This window comes from Schistocerca piceifrons, chromosome 4, assembly GCF_021461385.2.
Source record: "Schistocerca piceifrons isolate TAMUIC-IGC-003096 chromosome 4, iqSchPice1.1, whole genome shotgun sequence".
NCBI classification, from domain to species: Eukaryota; Metazoa; Arthropoda; class Insecta; order Orthoptera; family Acrididae; genus Schistocerca; species Schistocerca piceifrons.
Genome location: NC_060141.1, coordinates 319,225,883 through 319,249,298, shown reverse-complemented (window position 1 = coordinate 319,249,298; position 23,416 = coordinate 319,225,883). Strand labels below are relative to the sequence as shown.

Here is a 23,416-nt window from a genome sequence, read left to right as displayed (position 1 = left end):
ATCAAAGCAATATAAAGAAATAGTCATTGAATCTCTAAAGACTATATACATAGTTGCTGGCATCGCTTTTGTTGTCAAAGTCAAACGGAAGTGATGTAATACCTTATCCGCTCATCACTGATTGGTTGTATAGTATTCAGTTATGCCTGTTTTATCAGATCCAGTGCGTGCGAGGAGTCTGATCCGTGCAAACCTTGAGAAGCCTAGTGTGTTGCTTCGGAGTAGGATGCCGAACATCAAAGTTTTTAGTGGTACATCGCATCCAGACCTTGCACAGCGGATTGTCGACCGTCTTGGAATAGATCTGGGAAAAGTCGTTACTAAGAAATTTAGTAACCTTGAGACATGGTAAGTTGTTTTTATTTACCTCTTTTTGTTTGCATCAAAGTTCCGAGATTCATGCATCGTCTGTATCACTTTTTAAAGTTTCAGTGCTTTATATTTTGTGCTGGAACTTTACAAGCGTTCTCTTGTCTTTCGCTTGCCGGCTTCAAATTAATTGCGCCGTTGGTGGCGTTATTAAAACATTCAAAAACATAGAATCGGATAGCATGTGGGCAGCAATTTGCTTGAGGACTTGTGTAATAGTCTTGTTTCGCTTCTTAAATCAATTTAGTGTGACGGATTTTTTTATTATATAGATAACTTACTTATACTATTATGAGCTGTATAAGTTTGTTTACACGTTTCAGCGTAGAGATTGGAGAATCAGTCCGTGGGGAAGATGTGTATATTGTTCAAAGTGGAAGTGGCGAAGTAAACGATAACTTAATGGAATTGTTGATTATGATAAACGCTTGTAAAATAGCGTCTGCTTCTCGAGTGACTGCTGTCATTCCATGTTTCCCATACGCAAGACAGGATAAGAAAGACAAGGTATGCTTCTTAATTTATATATTTACGTTTACTGCATGTGTGTTGTTTTAAGAGAATACTCATTTTATTGAGGGTATCATATGAAGGCAATAGCGTGCAAGACTGAACTGATGGGCCAAGAATTGTGCTTCGTGTGTTAAGTTATGATTCCGTATTGCACTGCAGTTGTGGTATTTTTCAATGAATTATTGGACAGTTGTGATATTTGCCTCACATACACTACTTATAGACATAAAGTGAAACGTTCGTAAATATCGTTCAGTGATTTAATATAGGCCTATTTATACAGCTATTTGTGTGTGTACACTTCTTCACGGCTGTGCCTCTACTATTACATCTTTGTAGATACTTTAGTAGGTAATTCATATTAAGAAAATTGAGATGGATGCTGGTATGTTACATTGTGTGTGCTTTGATGAACTTGTTTATACTTTTTAAGAACTGTTTATGATGCATTTTTGTTATGTATTTACATCTCCTTATTTCTAAGAAATTGTTTGATTGTTAAATATTTTTCTTCTATGTAATCTGATGTTTAAAACCTCAGTGTTGAGTGCCTATGCTGTCTTAATTTTTTCCTACTACTATTTATGTAGATTGCAGGGCCTTCGTATCATTTCAGTTCATTGTGTACTCATCGTGGCATTCTTGCCTGTTTATTTCATGTGTTCAAGTTTTTTCTTGTGATCTCACAGGCTGGTGGAGATGGGGAAAGTAACGGAAATGATGTTACTCCTTCTTTCAGATTGAAACCCAACAACGAATGGAAGTTTCGGGTAATTGTAACAATATCCTTAAACTGGTGGAAATTAAAAAAAAAAAAAAAAAAAAACCTGTTATGGGATTTCAATTCTTCTTTGGGATGGCTCGTCATTGTTGTGGGAAGTCTTGTACTGGAAGAATGCGCAGGCGGTGGAATAGCTGTAAACTCTCCCTCTTTTCCTTTGATCTCCTGTTCCTCTTCTTTCAGACAACATTGTGGGTCTATAATGGAATGCATACCATATTACTTAACAGGCCAAAAATTTTATTAATGGTAATAGTAGTGTCACCTGCTTTTACAGAAGGGCAAGCTTGTGCTTAAAGTATCTGTGCTACATTACTAATCAGTTCTTTATGCTTGTGAGATTATGTTGTTATAAAGATGTGTCAGTTAATTCTTATGTAGGAAACTTGCTAATATGCAATTGCTTGTGGCTACTGTACACCATATTTTGACAGTGGAAAATTTTTCTTTAACTCCATTGAGTTTCCACATTGTGATCAAAGGCTAATCATTGTAGGTGCTACAGAAGAATACAGATTAGATGGATTGGTCAGATAACTATTGAAGATGTATTAAGAAAGATTTTTGGAGAAAATATGTTTATGGCACAGCTTCAAGAAGAGACATAAAAGAATTGTTAGTTTGGTGATTGGTGATGGGCGTAAGAGTGAAAAATCACTGAGGTAGAGAAAGGCTTTATTACAGTAAGCAGGATCAAATAGATGAAGGTTGCAGTAATTGCCAAGATATGAAGAGTATCATTAGGATGGATTAGTTTAGGGAGCTGCATCAAGCCGACGTTTGGACTGAAGACCGCAATAACATGATCAGACATATTGCTAATGTCCTATCAAGCACAAATCGCAGCATTGTTGCTGTTAACTAGTGTACCAAGTTTCATTTGCTTGTTCGTAATCTACAGGTTTGCTCAGGTTTGAGTTTCTTGTGTGCAGTATATTTTAAAAGTCTTTTATTTTGCATTTTTTTGTTGTGTGATGGCAATATCGAATAAACAGGCTTAGCTCCCATGATCCCTAAACAGTAATTTCCACTACTGAGAGCAGTTGAATCCTGGTCAAGAAACATTTGAACTAGGGCAACTACAGGTGCGAAGTTAGAATGAATATTATGAAGTTGCCATATTTCAAATGCAATGGAAAATCTGTTTCAAATTCAGTGTAAGAATATGTATGAAATGCTAGTACAGAGATATTCACAGAAAGTGTCATATAGAAGAAAAATGATAGATAATCAGCTCTGCGATCTTCCTCCTGCTGCTCCTGACTAAGCAAGGTGACACAGTTATTAAGGTGCGGGACTCACCAGATCAAGAGGAATGTTAAATACCAGTTGTCGGCTTTGCTAAGTGACACAGTGATACTGGTTGCTGCCACATCACTTTTTCTTGCATATATTCTGTTCTGTTCTGTTAATTGGTGAAGCCAAGGAGTGGGTGTTTTTTTTTTTTGGGGGAGGGGGGCAGGACTAGTTGTGATGACAAATTAATCTGTGACTGGGTGTGAGGTATAGGTTAGGTAGGAAGGTAACAGTTTGCTTTTGGAGTTGGCATAGACAACATATGTAATACTAAAGAGAAACTGGTTGTAGCGACAGCCTAATCCATAACTTAGCCCTTTTGAAAAACTCACCAATAGCATCACATTACAGCCACTAAATTGTTTATAGAGACTGTCATATGTTTCCCATGTCACTTGTCAAGGCTGACGACTCATATCAAACATTCCTCTATATGAGACTCATCTGCAGGAAGAGCATGGTTTAAATACTAATTCAGTCATCCAAATTTAAATTTCCTGGTGTTTCCATAAATCAGTCACAGTAAATGCAGGGATTATTGTAATATTCATTAACGTGAAAAATTCTGAGTTGCTCATTGTTTACTCCATATTACACTGAAGGTACATCTACAGCTAGCTAGGTTCTAAAGATCTGTATCCACTAGCAAGTAAACTTAGTCACTTGCAGAACCTGCTTCTGCCAAGTCTTTTGACGTGGATCACAGCTGACAATTTGACCTCTGCAAGGTTCAACAAACAGCAAGTACCTTCTGAAAGTTAGTGGAAACAGTTTCTTTCATCGTGCTGCAATTATTCCTGAACTTGCATGTCGCTGGAAGTTTTTCTGGAATTTGTAAAAGTTGTGTGTGTTCAGGACCGGTACAAAAATAGACGCGTTGGAAAGTGACAAATACTTGTGCAGTAGTGAAAGAATGATATTGTTAATTCAGAAAGTAGAGTGCTATCCTGTAGCGTGGGACATCGATTAAGGATAGGATTAATAAAGCACAACACATTAGATAGTGCTGCAGCAGATTTTGAGATAAGAGGGGCGAAGAAGAAGGGACAAAAATAAAATAAAAAAATCTACAAATTGCGCACTCAAAGTGGACAAGAAATAAGTAAAATGTTTCTTGAAAACTTAAGTATGTACACCTGCATCCATTCCTTCACCAGAAAAATTGTTGTCTTGACTTTTTGTTTTTCATCAAAATTTTTCTTTACTAATACTAATAATTTCAAAATAGTGGCAGTTCCTCTGCTATTTTAACCACGACATTATAAACTTCTACCTGCCTATCTCAAGGGCGGACTCAAGAGGGATAACTTAAGCAAGTACTTGCAAAGTTCTGAAATTCCCTTGCCCCAGCTACTTGCAGCAGTAAACTTGTACAAGTTTTTGTTGTTATGTAAACACTGCAGCAAATACTTGCAACATTACATGCTAATAGACACAAACCTTAAAGAGTTGAGAAACATTGCTAGGGCAGTCAGCTAGGCATACTGCCCCTAATAAGACCACGCCTAGTAAAGCACTGTTCTACTCAAATCAACTTTTGGGTTGATTACTGCTCTTTCAGTTGCTTTGAAAAGGCAACTGTTGATTTAAAGTCTCATATCTGTGTAATCAGATATTAATTTCAGCTTCAAATTACCTTCTCATTGATAGGCTATTTAAAGTTTAATCTTCCTTCCTGGACCTCCAAAACTGACTGTTGGTAGTAGTATCTCATTAAAGCACTGCATCCATGTGGTAAGCTGAGTGAGCAGCAGTCTTTCCCTATCACTGCAGTCCACACAGTTCGCTCTCGTTCACGTCCAAGCAGGCAAGAACTTGGCAAGTTAGGCCTTAACAGGTTCATTTTGTTTAAGGTAACATGATGGTTAGCTAAGTCTAGGGCAGTGCGAGACCTACGGACGCACATCAAGCTTGCACATGCAGCAACTTTGTAGCTGTTGCTCATGTGTGTTGCTCTGTAAGTGGATGTGCAATTTAACAAAATAATGTTGTCTTCAGTATCTTTCACCTGGTTGCGTGAAGTTTATTCACACTCTCCCTTGCCACGCACATTGGGCACGTGCTTGCAGTACTGTAGTTAATACATCAGAGGTTGACACCTATACAGTACTTTTTTTGCACCAATAATAAGATTCATAATTGCCTTTTGTTTTAGGATCAATTAAATTTTCCTCTGAAATGATAAAAAGGATATTGTGTACTACAATAAATTAAAATACAAAGTTACTTTCATTATGAAAATGCAAAATCACGAAAGCACAGAGCAAAACATTCAGCTGAATAAAACTAGGTATCCTATAGCGCACAGGCACTGCATTGATAGATAGGGATGTGAATTTGTTCTGCATTGGCTCTTAGACTTGTTAACATTTCAATACATTTGATAGACTAATTTTTCAGTAGCTCCTTTACAATTATCTGTTCATTTACTGCAACACCCACACATATTTATATTGAGTCCCATTTACTGATTTTTAATCAGCGGTTTAAACTTTGTTTGAATGTGATTGCTGTCCCTCCTCTATGGAATTATGGTGTGCTGAGACTGATATCTCTCTCTCTCTCTCTCTCTCTCTCTCTCTCTCTCTCTCTCTCTCTCTCTCTCTGTGCGTGTGGGTGTGTGTGTCTAAAATAATTGGTCTTGAGTGATAAAACTAATTAATGTAGCCTAACATTTGCTCCAAGTGTAATACACTGTGTTTGTATAAATAAATAAATAACAGTTATAAGATAGTCAAATGTTCTAGTATGTGCTAGACAAATCGCTGCTGAGTTGTTGATGCGCACATGTATATATCTGTTTATATTTTATTGTCTTCATTGGATCACTTAATTAAATTTTATAAAAAATTAAATGACATAGATTGAGAGACTTTGCTGGCTCACACAGATATGATTTTATTTATACAGACTGAAGTGACAAGTGGAAAATTTGTACCAATTAAACCTGGGTCTTCTACGTACTAGGCAGATGTGAAAGCCACTAAGCCACCTGGACACAATGGATCACACGACTGCACAGATTACTGTGGCATGCTAGCCTCCTCAATTAAAATTCTCACTGCTGTCCCACTCTACTCTAAATTCCCCCTTACACATGAACATAATTGTCGAGGTGCTCCATGTTCTGAAATAGCACATCAGCATCGAATGTAAATACGGGATTCAGCCTGAAACCCAAGTGCAATTACGTGTACAAATGAAATGACACAGTTTCAGAACCTGGCTTTCACGCTGGATCCCCCATTTATGTTCGATGCTGAAGTATTATTCCAGAATGTGGGGAGCCTTGGCAATTCTGTTTGTGTGTAAGGGGGAACTGAAAGTAGACTGGGGTGGCGGTGAGACTTTGGATTGATGGAGAAAGTGTGGAAGGTTAATCTGTGCAGTTGTGAAAACCACTGTGCCAAGGTGGTGTAGTGGCTAGTGCACTTGCCTAGTAAGAAGACTACCCAGATTTGATTCCCAGCCTTGGTACAAATTTTCATTCGCTGTTCTGTCTATATTGTATAATGGTTTTTCAATTGAACTAGTTATCTCTGATCACAACCTTCATTCTTCATCAGAATTCAAATTTCCAATTGTTTTGTTTGGTGAACTTGGATGATAAAATGACTTGTCATAGAGTTTCCTGATTTTTATCAGTTTTGTTTTTTAAGTCATTTGTAGCAATTTGTGGTTCCTGAAGAGGGGCAGCAGCCTTTTCAGTAGTTGCAGGGGCAACAATCTGGATGATTGACTGATCTGGCCTTGTAACATTAACCAAAACGGCCTTGCTGTGCTGGTACTGCGAATGGCTGAAAGCAAGGGGAAACTACAGCCGTAAATTTTCCCGAGGACACGCAGCTTTACTGTATGATTAAATGATGATGGCGTCCTCTTGGGTAAAATAGTCCCCCATTCGGATCTCCGGGCGGAGACTACTCAAGAGGAGAAAGAAAACTGGCGTTCTACGGATCGGAGTGTGGAATGTCAGATCCCTTAATCGGGCAGGTAGGTTAGAAAATTTAAAAAGGGAAATGGATAGGTTAAAGTTAGATACAGTGGGAATTTGTGAAGTTCGGTGGCAGGAGGAACAAGACTTTTGGTCAGGTGGTTACAGGCTTATAAATACAAAATCAAATAGGGGTAATGCAGGAGTAGGTTTAATAATGAATAAAAAAATAGGTGTACGGGTAAGCTACTACAAACAGCATAGTGAACGCATTATTGTGGCCAAGATAGACACGAAGCCCATGCCTATTACAGTAGTAAAAGTTTATATGACAACTAGCTCTGCAGATGATGAAGAAATTGATGAAATGTATGACGAGATAAAAGAAATTATTCAGGTAGTGAAGGGAGACGAAAATTTAATAGTCATGGGTGACTGGAATTCGTCAGTAGGAAAAGGGAGAGAAGGAAACATAGTAGGTGAATATGGATTGGGGGGAAGAAATGAAAGAGGAAGCCGCCTTGTAGAATTTTGCACAGAGCATAACTTAATCATAGCTAACACTTGTTTCAAGAATCATAAAAGAAGGTTGTATACCTGGAAGAATCCTGGAGATACTAAAAGGTATCAGATAGATTATATAATGGTAAGACAGAGATTTAGGAGCCAGGTTTTAAATTGTAAGACATTTCCAGGGGCAGATGTGGATTCTGACCACAATCTATTGGTTATGAACTGCAGATTTAAACTGAAGAAACTGCAAAAAGGTGGGAATTTAAGGAGATGCGACCTGGATAAACTGAAAGAAACAGAGGTTGTACAGAGTTTCAGGGAGAGCATAAGGGAACAATTGACAGGAATGGGGGAAAGAAATACAGTAGAAGAAGAATGGGTAGCTCTGAGGGATGAAGTAGTGAAGGCAGCAGAGGATCAAGTAGGTAAAAAGACGAGGGCTAATAGAAATCCTTGGGTAACAGAAGAAATATTGAATTTAATTGATGAAAGGAGAAAATATAAAAATGCAGTAAATGAAGCAGGCAAAAAGGAATACAAACGTCTCAAAAATGAGATCGACAGGAAGTGTAAAATGGCTAAGCAGGGATGGCTAGAGGACAAATGTAAGGATGTAGAGTCTTGTCTCACTAGGGGTAAGATAGATACTGCCTACAGGAAAATTAAAGAGACCTTTGGAGAGAAGAGAATCACTTGTATGAATATCAAGAGCTCAGATGGTAACCCAGTTCTAAGCAAAGAAGGAAAGGCAGAAAGGTGGAAGGAGTATATAGAGGGTTTATACAAGGGTGATGTACTTGAGGACAATATTATGGAAATGGAAGAGGATGTAGATGAAGATGAAATGGGAGATAAGATACTGCGTGAAGAGTTTGACAGAGCATTGAAAGACCTGAGTCGAAACAAGGCCCCAGGAGTAGACAACATTCCATTAGAACTACTGATGGCCTTGGGAGAGCCAGTCGTGACAACTCTACCATCTGGTGAGCAAGATGTATGAGATAGGCGAAATACCCACAGACTTCAAGAAGAATATAATAATCCCAATCCCAAAGAAAGCAGGTGTTGACAGATGTGAAAATTACCGAACTATCAGTTTAATAAGTCACAGCTGCAAAATACTAAGGCGAATTCTTTACAGACGAATGGAAAAACTGGTAGAAGTGAACCTCGGGGAAGATCAGTTTGGATTCCGTAGAAATGTTGGAACACGTGAGGCAATACTAACCTTACGACGTATCTTAGAAGAAAGATTAAGAAAAGGCAAACCGACGTTTCTAGCATTTGTAGACTTAGAGAAAGCTTTTGACAACGTTAACTGGAATACTCTTTCAAATTCTGAAGGTGGCAGGGGTAAAATACAGGGAGCGAAAGGCTATTTACAATTTGTACGGAAACCAGATGGCAGTTATAAGAGTCGAGGGGCATGAAAGGGAAGCAGTGGTTGGGAAAGGAGTGACACAGGGTTGTAGCCTCTCCCCGATGTTATTCAATCTGTATATTGAGCAAGCAGTAAAGGAAACAAAAGAAAAATTCGGAGTAGGTATTAAAATCCATGGAGAAGAAATTAAAACTTTGAGGTTCGCCGATGACATTGTAATTCTGTCAGAGACAGCAAAGGACTTGGAAGAGCAGTTGAACGGAATGGACAGTGTCGTGAAAGGAGGATATAAGATGAAAATCAACAAAAGCAAAATGAGGATAATGGAATGTAGTCAAATTAAATCGGGTGATGCTGAGGGGATTAGATTAGGAAATGAGACACTTAAAGTAGTAAAGGAGTTTTGCTATTTAGGGAGTAAAATAACTGATGATGGTTGATGCAGAGAGGATATAAAATGTAGACTGGCAATGGCAAGGAAATCGTTTCTGAAGAAGAGGAAGTTGTTAACATCGAGTATAGATGTAAGTGTCAGGAAGTCATTTCTGAAAGTATTTGTTTGGAGTGTAGCCATGTATGGAAGTGAAACATGGACGATAACCAGTTGGGACAAGAAGAGAATAGAAGCTTTCGAAATGTGGTGCTACAGAAGGATGCTGAAGATAAGGTGGGTAGATCACGTAACTAATGAGGAGGTATTGAATAGGATTGGGGAGAAGTGAAGTTTGTGGCACAACTTGACCAGAAGAAGGGATCGGTTGGTAGGACATGTTCTGAGGCATCAAGGGATCACAAATTTAGCATTGGAGGGCAGTGTGGAGGGTAAAAATTGTAGAGGGAGACCAAGAGATGAATACACTAAGCAGATTCAGAAGGATGTAGGTTGCAGTAGGTACTGGGAGATGAAGCTGCTTGCACAGGATAGAGTAGCATGGAGAGCTGCATCAAACCAGTCTCAGGACTGAAGACAACAACAACAACATGTAGCAATTTGTAATTTCCTCATATCTTCCATGATTTTCATATCTTTCTAATGTTGATCTTGATTTTATTTTATTGGGGAGACAAAACAACATTGGTCTTTGCCTCCTATTGCCCACACTGACACACAATTAATTGTACAGTTTCATTCCCTGTCATTCCGGTAAAGCCAATCAGAACACTTGAAGAGTAATAGGCCCTTTGTTATATCTTTATTGTACATAGTCTCTTCAGGAATTAATAACATACACATTTTTTGTCTTTTAGCCTTCAGTGTTCCCCGTTAGAAGATTATAAATGTGATGCAGTTTGATCCCCCACATCACATAATCTTTCTTTATATCCATAGTGTGCAGGTGTTTCCTGAAGTTCCCATGGCCAGTCATTAGACCTGCTGTGAGCTAAATCTGCCTCGTATTAAAGTCAAAGATTGCAGAATGTCTCTTAAAACATGGTTCCAGCATCAGTAGCTTGACATATTTTTGGGTTTTAGTCCACTATCCTATGTGCTGCCTCCTGATCCAGCCACATAGTTCAGATTTCACCATTGCCTTAATGATAGTTGAGTCAGGTTCCAGTCCTACAAATGAGGTTGTCACCGCTGCTATGGCCAGCCTATCAACCTGTCTGATTGCTCATTACCACTAATTCCCGAGTGACCAGGGACCCACAGCAAGTTTACCCTGTTGCGTACCCGTAGCTTCATAAGCGATTCACGGCATTTTGCAACGATTTTTGAACTCGTTGCAGGCACTGATAGATTTAAAAGCTGCTTGGCTGTCTGAATGAATGTAGTGCTGCGATGCTTATAGCACCTGCGTAGATTCTCCTCTGCGCACATTCTGATTGTGGTTATCTCAGTCTGGAATACTATAGTCAGCCTGTGCTTTCCAGTCTAGGCTGCACCCCATACACCCAGCACAGCATGTTCTCCTGGCCTGTTTTTGACCAATCAGTAAACCAGACTAAATCTCCTGATTGTATTGCAGTTCATACCCCCACTGATCCCTACTTTCAATTATACATTGAAAGTTTTATTGAAGCAGCTGGAAGCTATTTTATAGTCAGTTGGCATGTCCCTGACCATTCCTATGTTTGCCACATTCATTTTATTATTGTGAGATTGTCAATATCGTAGATTTTTCCAGTTGTATGCTCCTGGTGCTGCCTCCATTGTAACCCAAAGGCATAAAGGGAGCATGTCCAGCATGGTCTCTATTCCAGCAGTGGGTGTGCTGCTAATTCTACGTATTATGGGTAGTCAGGCAAATCTCTGCACCTTTCCAAGCTCCTTAGCAGCCACCATATATTCTACTTCAGTGCACCATACTGTATCCACATAAATTATCAAAGGCCTTATTAGAGAGGTGTATAGTCAGTACATGATCCTGGAACTTAGACCCCAGTTTTTGCTACAAACCCTTCTAGTGCACATGAAGCACCTTTTGTCCAGGAATTTATATTATGTATGTGAGGGCTCCCTGTTAGTTTATCATCGAGAGGTACCTCTTAGTACTTCACTACCTCCCTACTGGCAGAATTTTGTTGAAGAGCTTATGATTACAGATGTCTGGGGTTTGCTTCCTTGTGAATGGTACATGTTTCCCTGGGATTGATCCTTGATCATGTTTCCTTCACCAATTTTGCAGTGTCCAGAGTGGATTGTCATTGTTCTAATGGTACATGCAAATTTGCAAATATTACTACGAGTAAATTGTCTGTGTATCCTTGGCAAAAGTAACCTCTAGCATTTAACTCATTAATAAGTTTATTCACCACTAGGTTCCATAGCAGTAGGGACAAAACCCCATATTCTGGACACCCTTGTATGCTACTGATCGTAATTTTCACATCCATCATTGTGGTTTCTACCTTCATCTACTCAGCATAGTGTTAATCCACTTACATGTAGTGCTCTCAGTGGCATGATCTTCTGCAGCTCGAACAATGGATTTGGAGATTGTATTCCTAAAAGCCAAGCCCCCTCAGTATCCAGGAAGATGGAAAGAGCAATTTCCTGAAAGTGTAGAGCTTTTTCTACCTTCTCAACATCTTGAAGTGCTGTTTAGGATGATTTACATTACTGATATGCATGTTGGCTTTAATGTAGAGGGACCTCAGTTAACCTCCTTTCCCTAATGTCCGTCCGCAGCTCGTGGTTGTGCGGTAGCGTTCTCGCTTCTCACGCCCGGGTTCCCGGGTTCGATTCCCGGCGGGGTCAGGGATTTTCTCTGCCTCGTGTTGACTGGGTGTTGTGTGATGTCCTTAGGTTAGTTAGGTTTAAGTAGTTCTAAGTTCTAGGGGACTGATGACCACCGCTGTTAAGTCCCATAGCGCTCAGAGCCATTTGAACCCTAATGTCCATGTCAACTAGTTTTTCTGATGTTTTTAAAAGAAAGGATGACAAACTGATTGTTCTCATATCCTTAGGATTGGTATAATCTGGCTTGAGAATAAAACCTTCTTCATTGTCCTCCACCCATTTGTAATGACTCCTATTGCTAGTCTGGCTCTAAACAGCTTGAATATGAGTCTGATTAATCCCTCTCTGCTTGTTACAATAGTCGAAAGATTCCATATGGGCCTGGTGACTTGAACAGCTGAAACATTCCCACCACTTTGATTACATGTGAACTGGAACCTCACAAGGACTGAATTTTGGTCTGTAAAATTTGCTGGTTAGCATTAAGGGAAGTGAATCTTGAGCACCACGTCCAGCATCTCGTGCACTGTCCCTGTATACGCAATGTCCTCCTTCCTTAGTGAGCCTCCTGGGTTTGTTGGTAATCGTAAGAGTATTTTGTGAAGTCTGGCTGTGACAGCTGTATCTTTGCCTTGTCACAGAATACCTTCCAGGATGACTGCTCTGCTTCCTTAATAGTATTTTGCTGACTACCTTCTGCTTCTTGTCAGGTTGAACAGTCTTCTTACCTGTTGCAGTTCAGGATTATTGTTCAACTGAGGTTTATTCATGTTTGTGCACTTTTTGGTGATTGGGCAGTTTTTCAAGTATGAGTTACTGATGGCAGTTATCCCTTCATCTGCAATTTCCTCTGAATGTACTAGATTTCTTCTCAAGTATTTAACTTCCGATAAGCACAAGTTAAGGTCTTTCCTATACGACTCTGTTCTTCCTTGGATTCCTATAGTCTGTCTAACACCAATTTCAATTCCAGACTTAATATACACGTGGTCAGCTAAGATTGCTCCATTGCAACAGGCCATTGATTTATGTATGGGTACCTAATAGGATGGACCCAAACATTATGTCAATTACTTTACTCTTCTTTTATCCCTGTAGATAGCTTCCGTACACCTATTAAATATTTTTGGGTTACTCTCAAATAGATTTTCAAGTAGCTGCTCACCTCTGCTGCTGTCACAGCCATTTCTTTACACCAGATTGTGGGCATTGACATTACAGCCAACCACCAATTGTGTATTCACCCACAAGCAGTTGTCCACCAGTCTCCTCACTTCGTGGGATGGAGCAGTACTGTTCTCATAAGGGAGATAATCTGAGGCCAGTAAAATTTCACTCTTGCACCCCTCCTCATGCCGTTTCATTCAGGTAGTCACTAAGTCACTAGAACAGAGTTTCCCATCAGCATGAATGATTTTTCCATTCTTAACATAAATGCATATTCTGAGGTTCTTTATATATCTAAAGTAAATCGGCTCACTTCCAGTTCCTTGGATGCCTGATGTGCAGCCCCCAAGCCCTTATATAATTCCTGGATCAAGACCATGTCCACTCCCTGTCTTCCCAGAAGGCAATTGTAGGCAACATTTCCAGCTGCCATTGTCACTTCTGATGTCCTTAATTATCTTGACTGTAACTTCAGATACCTGTAGATACAGTATTAGGTTCTACTCTCACATTGCCTTCAGGGATTTCTCACAGACTTCTATCCCAATGGATTGGCTGTCAGATGCCAAATTCTGGTTGATTATCCTCAAGTCATCTGTTGAGGCATCCTGGTTCTGCACTCATTCATTGGAGGAACATGTAGTTTATGTACTCAGATTGATATCTCTGTGGTCTTGAAGAGTTCTTGTGCTGTTTTGACCAGTTGCTTCATCATGTGTTACAGAGATATCGTGTGTGTGTGTGTGTGTGTGTGTGTGTGTGTGTGTGTGTATACAGACATTGACTGTGAGTGGGCATTGATTTAAATCAATGCCAGTTTGCAGTCAATGACTGTAATTCCTTTCTGTCATGAAAATTAGGGAACCTTTGTTCAGATAGACCTTCCTGAATTTGGGGCATTGACTTGTTTTCCCCAATCATTTCAAAGTGAGCCATGTGAACTAGCTCTTTCTGCTGCAAGTGAATATCCCTGTTGGGTTACTGCCATCCTAAAAATAGGCTGTAGTACTATAAGTAGGTTTCCATGTTTCCTGCATCAGCTTTTTTCTGGTTCCATTTATCCTGGGAACTGGGAGTAACAGACTCGACCCCATTCCCTTATTCACTGTCTTGGAAGGGGTGGGGTCTGTTTAACCCCTTCACTCTAGAGTCTTTTCTTGGAAGTCTGTTTCCAGACCTTTTAATTCCCTCCATTTGTTGTTGGGAGCCATTGTCTGCCTTCCTTTTTTCTCTAATCTCTTAGACTTTTATTCCTTTCAGTGCAAGGCAAGGCTTCGATCTGAATCTGGTCCAATCTTGAACTGGTCTATCCACAGATCCAGTTGCAATAACAGCTTTCATTGGTTCGGCCAGGTATTTGAGATAGCATCAAGCCCCTCAGTTTCTAAATTGGTTTCTGTGTTCTCCAATTTTGTCTCAAGAGAATTGAGAATACTTCAGGTTGACACCAGGGGAGTCCCTACCAGTGTAAAACTAACTGGTCAGGGAGACTGTCTGTATCTCTGAGGCTCCATTAACAACACAACTTCCCGTGCCTCACACACCCCTGGGCACGGATCGCTTGGGTGCTGCCAGTAGCTATGCTACTGTCAGCATAGCCCTCAGCTTCATGCGAACATGTAAAGCTCTCCTCCCACACAGTCAGTGCTAAGATAAGGTGGTGTTTCCGGAAGAGGAATGTTGATCTTACCGTGCATATATTTATGTGTTGCAAAAAATACCGAGGGTATCGCATATTAATGTGTTACATGTAATGAATAAGCCGGTTTTGTGTCTTTTTCCCCCTCCTGTAATTTTTCTGATTATTATTTCCTACCTATTGGAAATATGATTTGTTTGAAATTGTTAATATAGTATCTAAAGTTTCTTGGTCATAATGTGCTTTTGTTATCATCATTCCAAGTTGCATTGGTGTTGTTCATTGTGTGACGTCGCCAGTTTTTACTTGCTAAATTTCAGCTCCATTTAGGTCTTATAAGTCTCTTTTTATAATCTGTCTTTTTTTTTTCTTTTTTTTTTATTCTAGATTACACGTACATTCAGTCAAATATAAGTAACATGGGAAATTCAACACTTAATAGCATTTCTCTGTTTATGAAATGCACAGGGCTTAAACCAAAGAATTTGGTTCAAAGGTATATGCTTAGACCTACTGGGCAACTCAAAAATTTCGCAGAAAACTTGGAGTACACAAGAGTATCAAATAGGAAAAGATCTTATTGCTTTTTCATGAGAGTCTTGATATAGTTGTGGTTGAATGGGAGTTTATAATCACAAGACACCTTTGTCTTCAAGTACTACAGCAATAAAATCTTTGCAGGACAAATGTGGCCAGAATACTACGAAAAGTTGCTAGTGATTAAAACATCTTGTCCTTTTCATTCAGTGTGCAGTTAGATGACATCACGGCTTAAAAGAATTGCTTCTCTTAGAGCAGTTTTCATAAAGAGTAAGGATGCTTTTTGCTAGCATAAATCAGTCTTTTGGCCCCCCATTTCATATCATATGAAATAGAGATTGTGTGTGCCATCTGTATAGAAATTAACTCATTATTTAAGATATCAGCCCTGTTCGTAATGTATTTAAATTTTTCTGTTGGACTCCACAGTAGTCTTAAAGGGCCTCATCTTTGTGTTGCCTAATTTTCTTTGCATGGCATGCAGTAAAAGTTCAAAATTTGGGTCCTGACTCACCATGTATCAGCTTCTGCGTTTCCGTGAACTGTCGGTGCTTAATGTCATCTTGTCATGTGGTAGTATTTGTAGCATGCTGTGTTAACAAGAGTTTACTTGATTGTTTTATAACTTTGTAATGTATTGAAGTGTAATACTAGTCAAGTAGTAAAATGGCATTTAAAAATAGGTTGTCTTTGCAAATAACAGTAGTAAAAATATAAAGTTTGTTAGTGACAAACATTTTGAAAATTTGCTCCTTACCACTATATCCCTCAAATGACAATAAGTTTTGTTGGAAATGACACAAAATGATGGATGTAACAGTCAACTCTAATTTATGCCAGACAAAGTGAAGATTATTGCTTGTTCAGATGGTACAGAGCTATGTGTGAATCTCACTCTCTTGCTTAATCTCAGTATCTTGGGTATGCAGAGGATGATGATGTCATTGTGCTTGTGACTTGCTGAATGGTGTCATTTCTTCATTCCCTGAATTTGTCAGACTAATTTTTGCACATAATATCAAAGCAGTGCATGGTAATGAGAAGGAATTCTTTGTCAGTCATCTGTGTTAGTCATTGGCTATGCTTTCAAAATTAGATGCAGGGAAGGTTTCACAAATATTATGAAGGCAGGGATTATGTTAATGAGTGAAGAGGTGATGGTGTTCTAAATTTTTAGGGTAAAAAATTTACAGTTGGAAGGATTCTATTAAAAATGAATGTCAGGATGAAGTACCAATGATTAGAAAGGGATATTTAGTTTGTATTGGTATAAACGACTTGTACTTTATAGCAACAACCCAACCTCATAACAACTTTTAAGTAACAACCATCAGGCTGTGTGCACTATTCAAATATCCCTGTTTGTTGTGTAATGAGATAAACAGTTGGAAACATACCAACCAGTTCCTGTATCAACCAGTTCCTCTTCAGTTTCTAGTGGTTACCTGTTACCAAACTTTTCACTGTACATTAATGTTCCTTTCCGGAAACATCATCATCTTACATCATACGTTAAATGAATGTTTGCAAGTACCTGTAACATGTAGTACACTGTATTTGTGTATTTTTTTCTTTTTTTCTTCAAGGTAGCACTATTCAGTGTCATTGTGGGAGTTCTCAGTTTGATCCTATACCATATGTGTAATTTTGATCTTTCGTATTTGGGACACAGTGCACAACACACAGTTTTGTAGCTGTAGAATGAATTTATGTGCCACTGACGGATTTAATTTGCACTGTGATGTTTACTTTTTGTTAAGCATTTGTATGATACAGTTTGTTTGTGTTACTGGTGCAGGCCGGAAATTGAAAAAGAATTGCAGCTGTAGTTATGCTTTCACTGACAGAAGGTATCGTTCAGCAAACAAATTGTTCAGTATGGAAAAAAACACAATTGATCATGATGATTTCCCGTATGACTGAAGATAGTTCGTTGTTGAAAGCAGACAGAAAAAACTTAAAGCAGCAGAAATGTGGCTTTGGAGAAGGCTAACAGAGCCCAGCTGAATAAGAAAGAATATCCAGTATAGAACAGGGGAAACTCATAGCATCTATCCAGAAAAAGGAACACTGAGCATTTTTTATCATTTATTTAGATGCAATAAGTATTTAACAAGTAAATTGGAAGGAACAAACTTGGAAGGCAAGGCAAAGACAGAAAATAATAAAAGATCTATGGGCAGTATTAAAATTATCGAGAAATGAAGAAAACAGAAAATAGATGAGTGGCCAGAGCATCAAGGCACTGCCTGTGGTGGTGGTGGTGGTGGTGGTGGTGGTGGTGGTAAGAAGAAGAATAAGAAGAATAAGCATTGTGTTATAGAACACAGCAATAGCGTTACTGAAGTTCATTATTGTATTTCCTATGTTTTCTGTTTATTTTAACTTACAAATAATGAAGAAAACAGCAACTGGATGTGATGGTAAAATTTTACACTTGTGAAGAAGTGTGACTCACTTCAAATTGCTACCTGGTTACTCTGATGAGTTCTACATGAATGATTGCTCGAACTGCTTCTTGTGACAGGGTGACTGCCAGTGCATGTGTGGCTACAGTGAAAGAGGCTGGATTGTTTCTCGTTCTCCATAAGCCTCACAGTTGATTGAGTTTTATGTATTATATTTTATGCATTTGAAAGAGAGTTAGCTCAGGGAAGAGAGATATTCTGTTATCCAAATAAAATTAATTTCATGCAAACAAGCTTGGCGTTGACAAAAGTTTCTTGTTATTGAGTTTCTAGAAGATATATAGCAGCAATTTTTCACTAATGTTTTCAAAATGTTGAAATTCATTATTTACAGCAAAATGGAAAAGTGGCAGAGACCAACTTTGGCAAAGATCAGTTGAAGTTCCAGAGAAACGTAGAATCATATGAAGCAGTACTGACTCTACAACTTCCGTAAAAGGAAAGCAAACATATGTTTATAGCATTTGTACATTTAAAGAGAGCAAATGAATGTTGTCAAATCAGGCAATGCTGAGGAAATTGGATTAGGAAATGAGGTTTTAAAAGTAGAATCAGTTATGCTATTTGGGCTCAAAATAACTGATGATGGCCAAAATAGGGAAGATATAAAATGCAATAAATGAAAAGCACCAATTTGCTTGTGTTCTACAATATTACTTTTATTGTGTTAATCGGTTTTCGGCTTACAAGGCCTTCTTCAGAGATTTTCTGAGTATTGTTACCAAAGAAGTTGCAATGTTTGCAAACAACATTGAAAGAGAAGTAACTTTCTCATTGCATTACCACCACACTGTCAAAGATGTTACTTACTGTATGTTTCTGCTTCAGTCTAGATGTTACTTCTCTTTCAATGTTGTTGGCAAACAGTGTAACTTGTTTGGTAACAATACTCAGTAAATGTCTGAAGATGGCCTTGTATGCCGAAAACCGGTTAACACAATAAAAGTAACATTGTAGAACAAAAGCAAACTGGTGCATTTCATTTATTATAATGTTGTTCTACCAAGAACCAATGAAAGATTCTGTTAACATGAGATAAAATGCAGACTGCCAACAGCAAGAAAAGCATTATTGAAAAGAATAATTTGTTAACATCTAATATGTAGTGTGTATGGAAAATTAAACATGAGCAATTGGCAATTCAGGAGATTAGAAGATTTTGAAATGTGGTGCTGTGGAACAATGTTGAAGGTTAAGATGAGGAGTAGAGATGGGCAAAACTGTTCTTTTCAGAGATCGGATCAGAACTGTTCACTCCTTGAAATGAACTAGCTCTTTTTCATGACTCACCACTCATTCACAATAGAAAATAAATGGAAGGCACATTGCCCTTTAAACTTGGTTTATTCCAGTACTATACCTGTATTTTGATCTTATTTGATCCTATTTTGAAGTAACACAGATAATGAGTAAGAATTTTGTATTGTTTATTGAAATTTCCACGATATGACAAAGTTTTTGATTATTGATTTATTTTGCACTATTGTGGTTTTTTGGGTGATCGGAAAATGTTGTAACTTGAGATTTACATTAACAATATATTTGGCTATAATGTATTAAAATTTCATTAACCTCGTACAAATACTCGCAAGCCATATATTTTTAAAGTGAACGTTTCCTTCCGAAGACGCTTAAAATCGCAAAATCCATACTACAATAAGAAAAAATATATAAATTTGACTGTAAGACCAAAGTGCTGCATATAGCCTTCCACAGAATAAAACAAGGAAAATATTGGTGTATCACATTTTGCTATACATTTATCGGTTCGCTCGTAATTAAAGCGTAAATTCGAGTGTCCATAATAAAAAATCCTATAGTAAGAGGAGCCGTCAGGAACCTAATCTGATCAGTTTAAACAAATAAAAATAAAATAAAAACAAATGATGTATACATAACATAATTATGTAATATACATAACGGTATTACTACGAAGAACAATATCCAGTAGAGACGAGCTCCGATGCAGAGGCGCTGAGTCAAGCAGGTCGAGCCGCAAGCTGTATTACTGCGTGAGCTAAGACCGCAGAGACTCAGAGTGACACCTGAGTTGCTGAGGGCAGAACGTGCGACTGAAACGATCACTGACGGAGTGCGATGCTAAGTTAAGGTGCGCCAGACACTGCACGCGGCAGAGGAAGCACAGAGATGGCAGGGCATATGTGAAACACAAAATCCAATGGGGCACTGCACAATGCAGCCAGCCAAGGCAGAAGTAGGGCAGAGGCCGGTGCTGGCTGTGTTGTGTGGCGTGCAGTGTGCTCTGACCAGCAGAGGCCCCACTGATCTGCTCAGACTCTCTCTCTCTCTCTCTCTCTCTCTCTCTCTCTCTCTCTCTCTCTGTGTGTGTGCTGTGGGAAACGTTTGGAGCAACCGTTCTTTTTTTATGAATCACTGATTGTTCACTCCTTTGAAAGATTCAACTCCATGAATCAGTTCAGGAGCGGATCCCCCATCTCTTATGAGTAGATGGAATAACAAAGGAGGTGGTACTGAATTGAATTGAGGAAACCAGAAATACATGGCCCAACTTTACTAAGGGATTAGGTGATAGAACACACCCTAGGCATCAAGGAATTGAGCAGCGTTTTATCAAAACTCAATACATGCAAAAAAGTAAATTTTCGTGGAAACAAATTTTTTAAATGCCATACACATATACTAAGTACATGAACAAAGTAATGTAATGTTTACACAGCTTTTGTAGGCATATATCAAATATTTTTGTTGGAGTACAGGGATAAAATTTCGAAGTTTTGTCAATAAATGCAAAGTTGCAGGTTAAAAGTTTTGTTGATATATATGTCCAGAGAGGTTTTTTCTGTTACATTTTTTTTGTTGCCTTTACTTAAAAGAAACATATTTAATTGCACTTTCATGCAAAATGAACACTAACACTTCAGTGTCACAATTTTTCATAAATATTTGATAAGCAGAAGTACAGAATAGCCAAAAAAGGTTATTGAAATACAACAAAATATACTGGCTACAATAATATTAAACTGTAGTCTGTCTTTACACGTCCCTGACATTGGTTGAAATGTTGCTGCACATTCAGGTACTCCTTCGCCCTCTCTTTTCCTTAGGCTGATTTTATCAAAATGTATTTTTCCTTTGTGCCTCCTTCCTGATGTTATGGTGATGTCACTGCGTATTTTAGTAACAATTAATCTTGGTCAGTTTTGTTTAAACTACTTGACAATGAAAAGTTGTGATATAAGTGAGATCAGCAGCTCTGCATTCTTTTCTTCCTGATACTTTTGGATTCACTGGTATGTCTGACATCCCATGTGAACAAGCAGTTGCCAGCATTCTCTTATTCTTGTTGGATTTCTTGTATGCTTTCACTCTCAACTAGGACTTCCTGCAACCTGAGCGCCAAGTTATAGGTATACTCTTTTTCTGAAACACTTGTATTAACTTCCATTTTGTAGTTAAACAGCTTACTCTTTTACTGTAAACTTCGTCCTGACAAAGCTGGCTCAAACGGAGCAATAATCAGTAGTTAAAGTTGTTATATAAACCACTAATTTCTGTCATCGGTTCTGCAGAAACATCTGTCAGATTATTGTTGACAGTGACTTACTACGTTATTGTCCTGCCTTTAGGTGTCTCGGAAGCAAAGCACAGTTTGCACATATTGACTTTTGGTTTAACTGACTGAGAACAAATGTAGAGTTTTTTCATAAACTCGTAGTTTTCAACACCAAAGATCAAATGTTGACCAGAAGATTTCAACAGGTCATGCATGGCAAGAAGCTTGATTCGTAACTACAAAAATCTGAATTTTGAAAAATTGGGGCAGTTATCAACTTTTGGAAGGAGGGTGAGACAAAGGCTTGAGTACAGCTTCAGATAGATGTAGGATGCTTTAGAGATGAAGAGGCTTGCACAAGACAAAATTAAGCATTGAGAGCTGGATCAGACCAGTCTTTGGACTGGAGGAAGGGAGGTGGTGAAACCAGTTGCAATATCACTATCTTCTCCCTCCTGCCCCCCTCCCCCCCCCCCCCCCACACACACACCAATTAAATCCATCATAAATTAATCCAGAAAATTACTTGCATAATCACATAGGCTTGCAGTGTGACTGACTGCATGATTAATACATCCCAGAACAGATTGCACCTTCTGAGCAGCTTTTTGTTCTCAAACTATTTTTATATTGTAGAGCACCACTATCCATTTCTGGCTTACAGAATACATTGACTTATTTGAAGATTTCATTGTAAATTAAAATGACTGAGCAGTCATTGCTACCACAGCATTTTTAATGTATTTGTAGCAAATATTACAATTAAATTTTTTGTTTCACATGAACTTGCTGGTTGTTGGACAATAATTACCTACGTGGGTGATCCTTTGGTTAAGAAGTTAGTGATTTTTTAATTATGTTTTCTACATCAGATTTCAAAAGTGGTGTCACAACCAGTATTTCTGTATCACCAAGTTGGCATCAGGTGATCTGTTAAGAAGAAAGAGGGAATACTAAAATACTAGGAAACTAAATCACAAATCAAATTAACTTATATTCACAACCATCCATACAGTACTTGAATTTGTTACGTAGTAATTTTGCAACTGAAGACTCCCAGAGAAGAGCTTGCAATGTAAACATATCTGTACTTAGATTGTGGGGACTGAAGGTGACAGTTGACTACATAGTATAAAGTTGGTAATAAGTATATTATTAAGAAAATTCACGATGTAAAACTGATTTACCTGAGAAGGGTTTCTCACACTCAATTGTACATGGTGAATATCCTTAATCATATATACACTCTAACACAAAAAGAAACACACACCACAAAGTAATTATTCAAATTGGATGGAAATCAGTAGATGTAATGTACAAGTACATACAAACAAATGATTGTAATTTCAGGAAAATTGGATGATTTATTCAAGAGGAACAGCTTCATAAATTGATAAAGTCAATAATGTGTTGGTCCACCTCGGGCGTGCGTGAAGTTATTCAGCTTGGATTGATTGTTGTTGGATGTCCTCTTGAGGGATATTGTGCCAAGATTCTGTACAGTTGGCATGTTAGACCATCAAAATTCTAGGTTGTTTGAGGGCCCTACCCATAACATTTCAAAAGTTCTCAGTTGGGGGGAGAGCCAGGCACTTTGCTGGCCAACACAGGGTTTCACAAGCACGAAGACAAGGTACAAACTCTTGCCTTGTGTGGGTCAGCTTTATCTTGCTGAAATGTAAGCCCAGAGTGGCTTGGCATGAAGGGCAACAAAATGGGGCACAGAATATGCTCGACATACTGCTATGTTCTAAGGGGTCAGCTTTGTCTGGAGATGTCCCAGGCAGCAGTGAGATGGTAACCCAATTGTCGCTTACCATACGGTCAGACATCCAGGAGTGATGTCTCGGATGACATTTCATTTCATAGCAGGACACCTTTGGTTGTTATCTGCAGCACCCATACAGCACATCAGTACTTCAATGGTATTCTACATCCCGTTTCGTTGCCTTTTGTGTCAAACCATCCTGGGCTTACATTTTGGCAAGATAATGCCCGCCTACCAATGGTGATAGTTTGTATTGCTCGTCTTCTTGCATGCCGAGCCCTACCTTGGCCAGCAAGGTCACCGGGTTTATCCCCAGTTGAGAACATTT

At 38.6% G+C, this 23,416-nt stretch overlaps 1 protein-coding gene across 6 annotated transcripts in view; it reads left to right on the top strand.

Moving 5' to 3' along the window:
* Nucleotides 1–23,416, top strand: part of LOC124794635 (ribose-phosphate pyrophosphokinase 1) — an 87,714-nt gene that overhangs the window by 52,219 nt on the left and 12,079 nt on the right. For 3 of the 6 annotated variants that reach the window (XM_047258141.1, XM_047258147.1, XM_047258146.1), the window contains exons 2-4: nt 159–348; nt 693–876; nt 1,572–1,652. In XM_047258141.1, coding sequence (XP_047114097.1) covers nt 159–348; nt 693–876; nt 1,572–1,652 — 455 coding nt within the window. Of the gene's footprint in view, nt 1–8; nt 349–692; nt 877–1,571; nt 1,653–23,416 lie in introns of those variants that run through there. The other 3 variants (XM_047258142.1, XM_047258143.1, XM_047258144.1) reach the window with 2 other exon arrangements.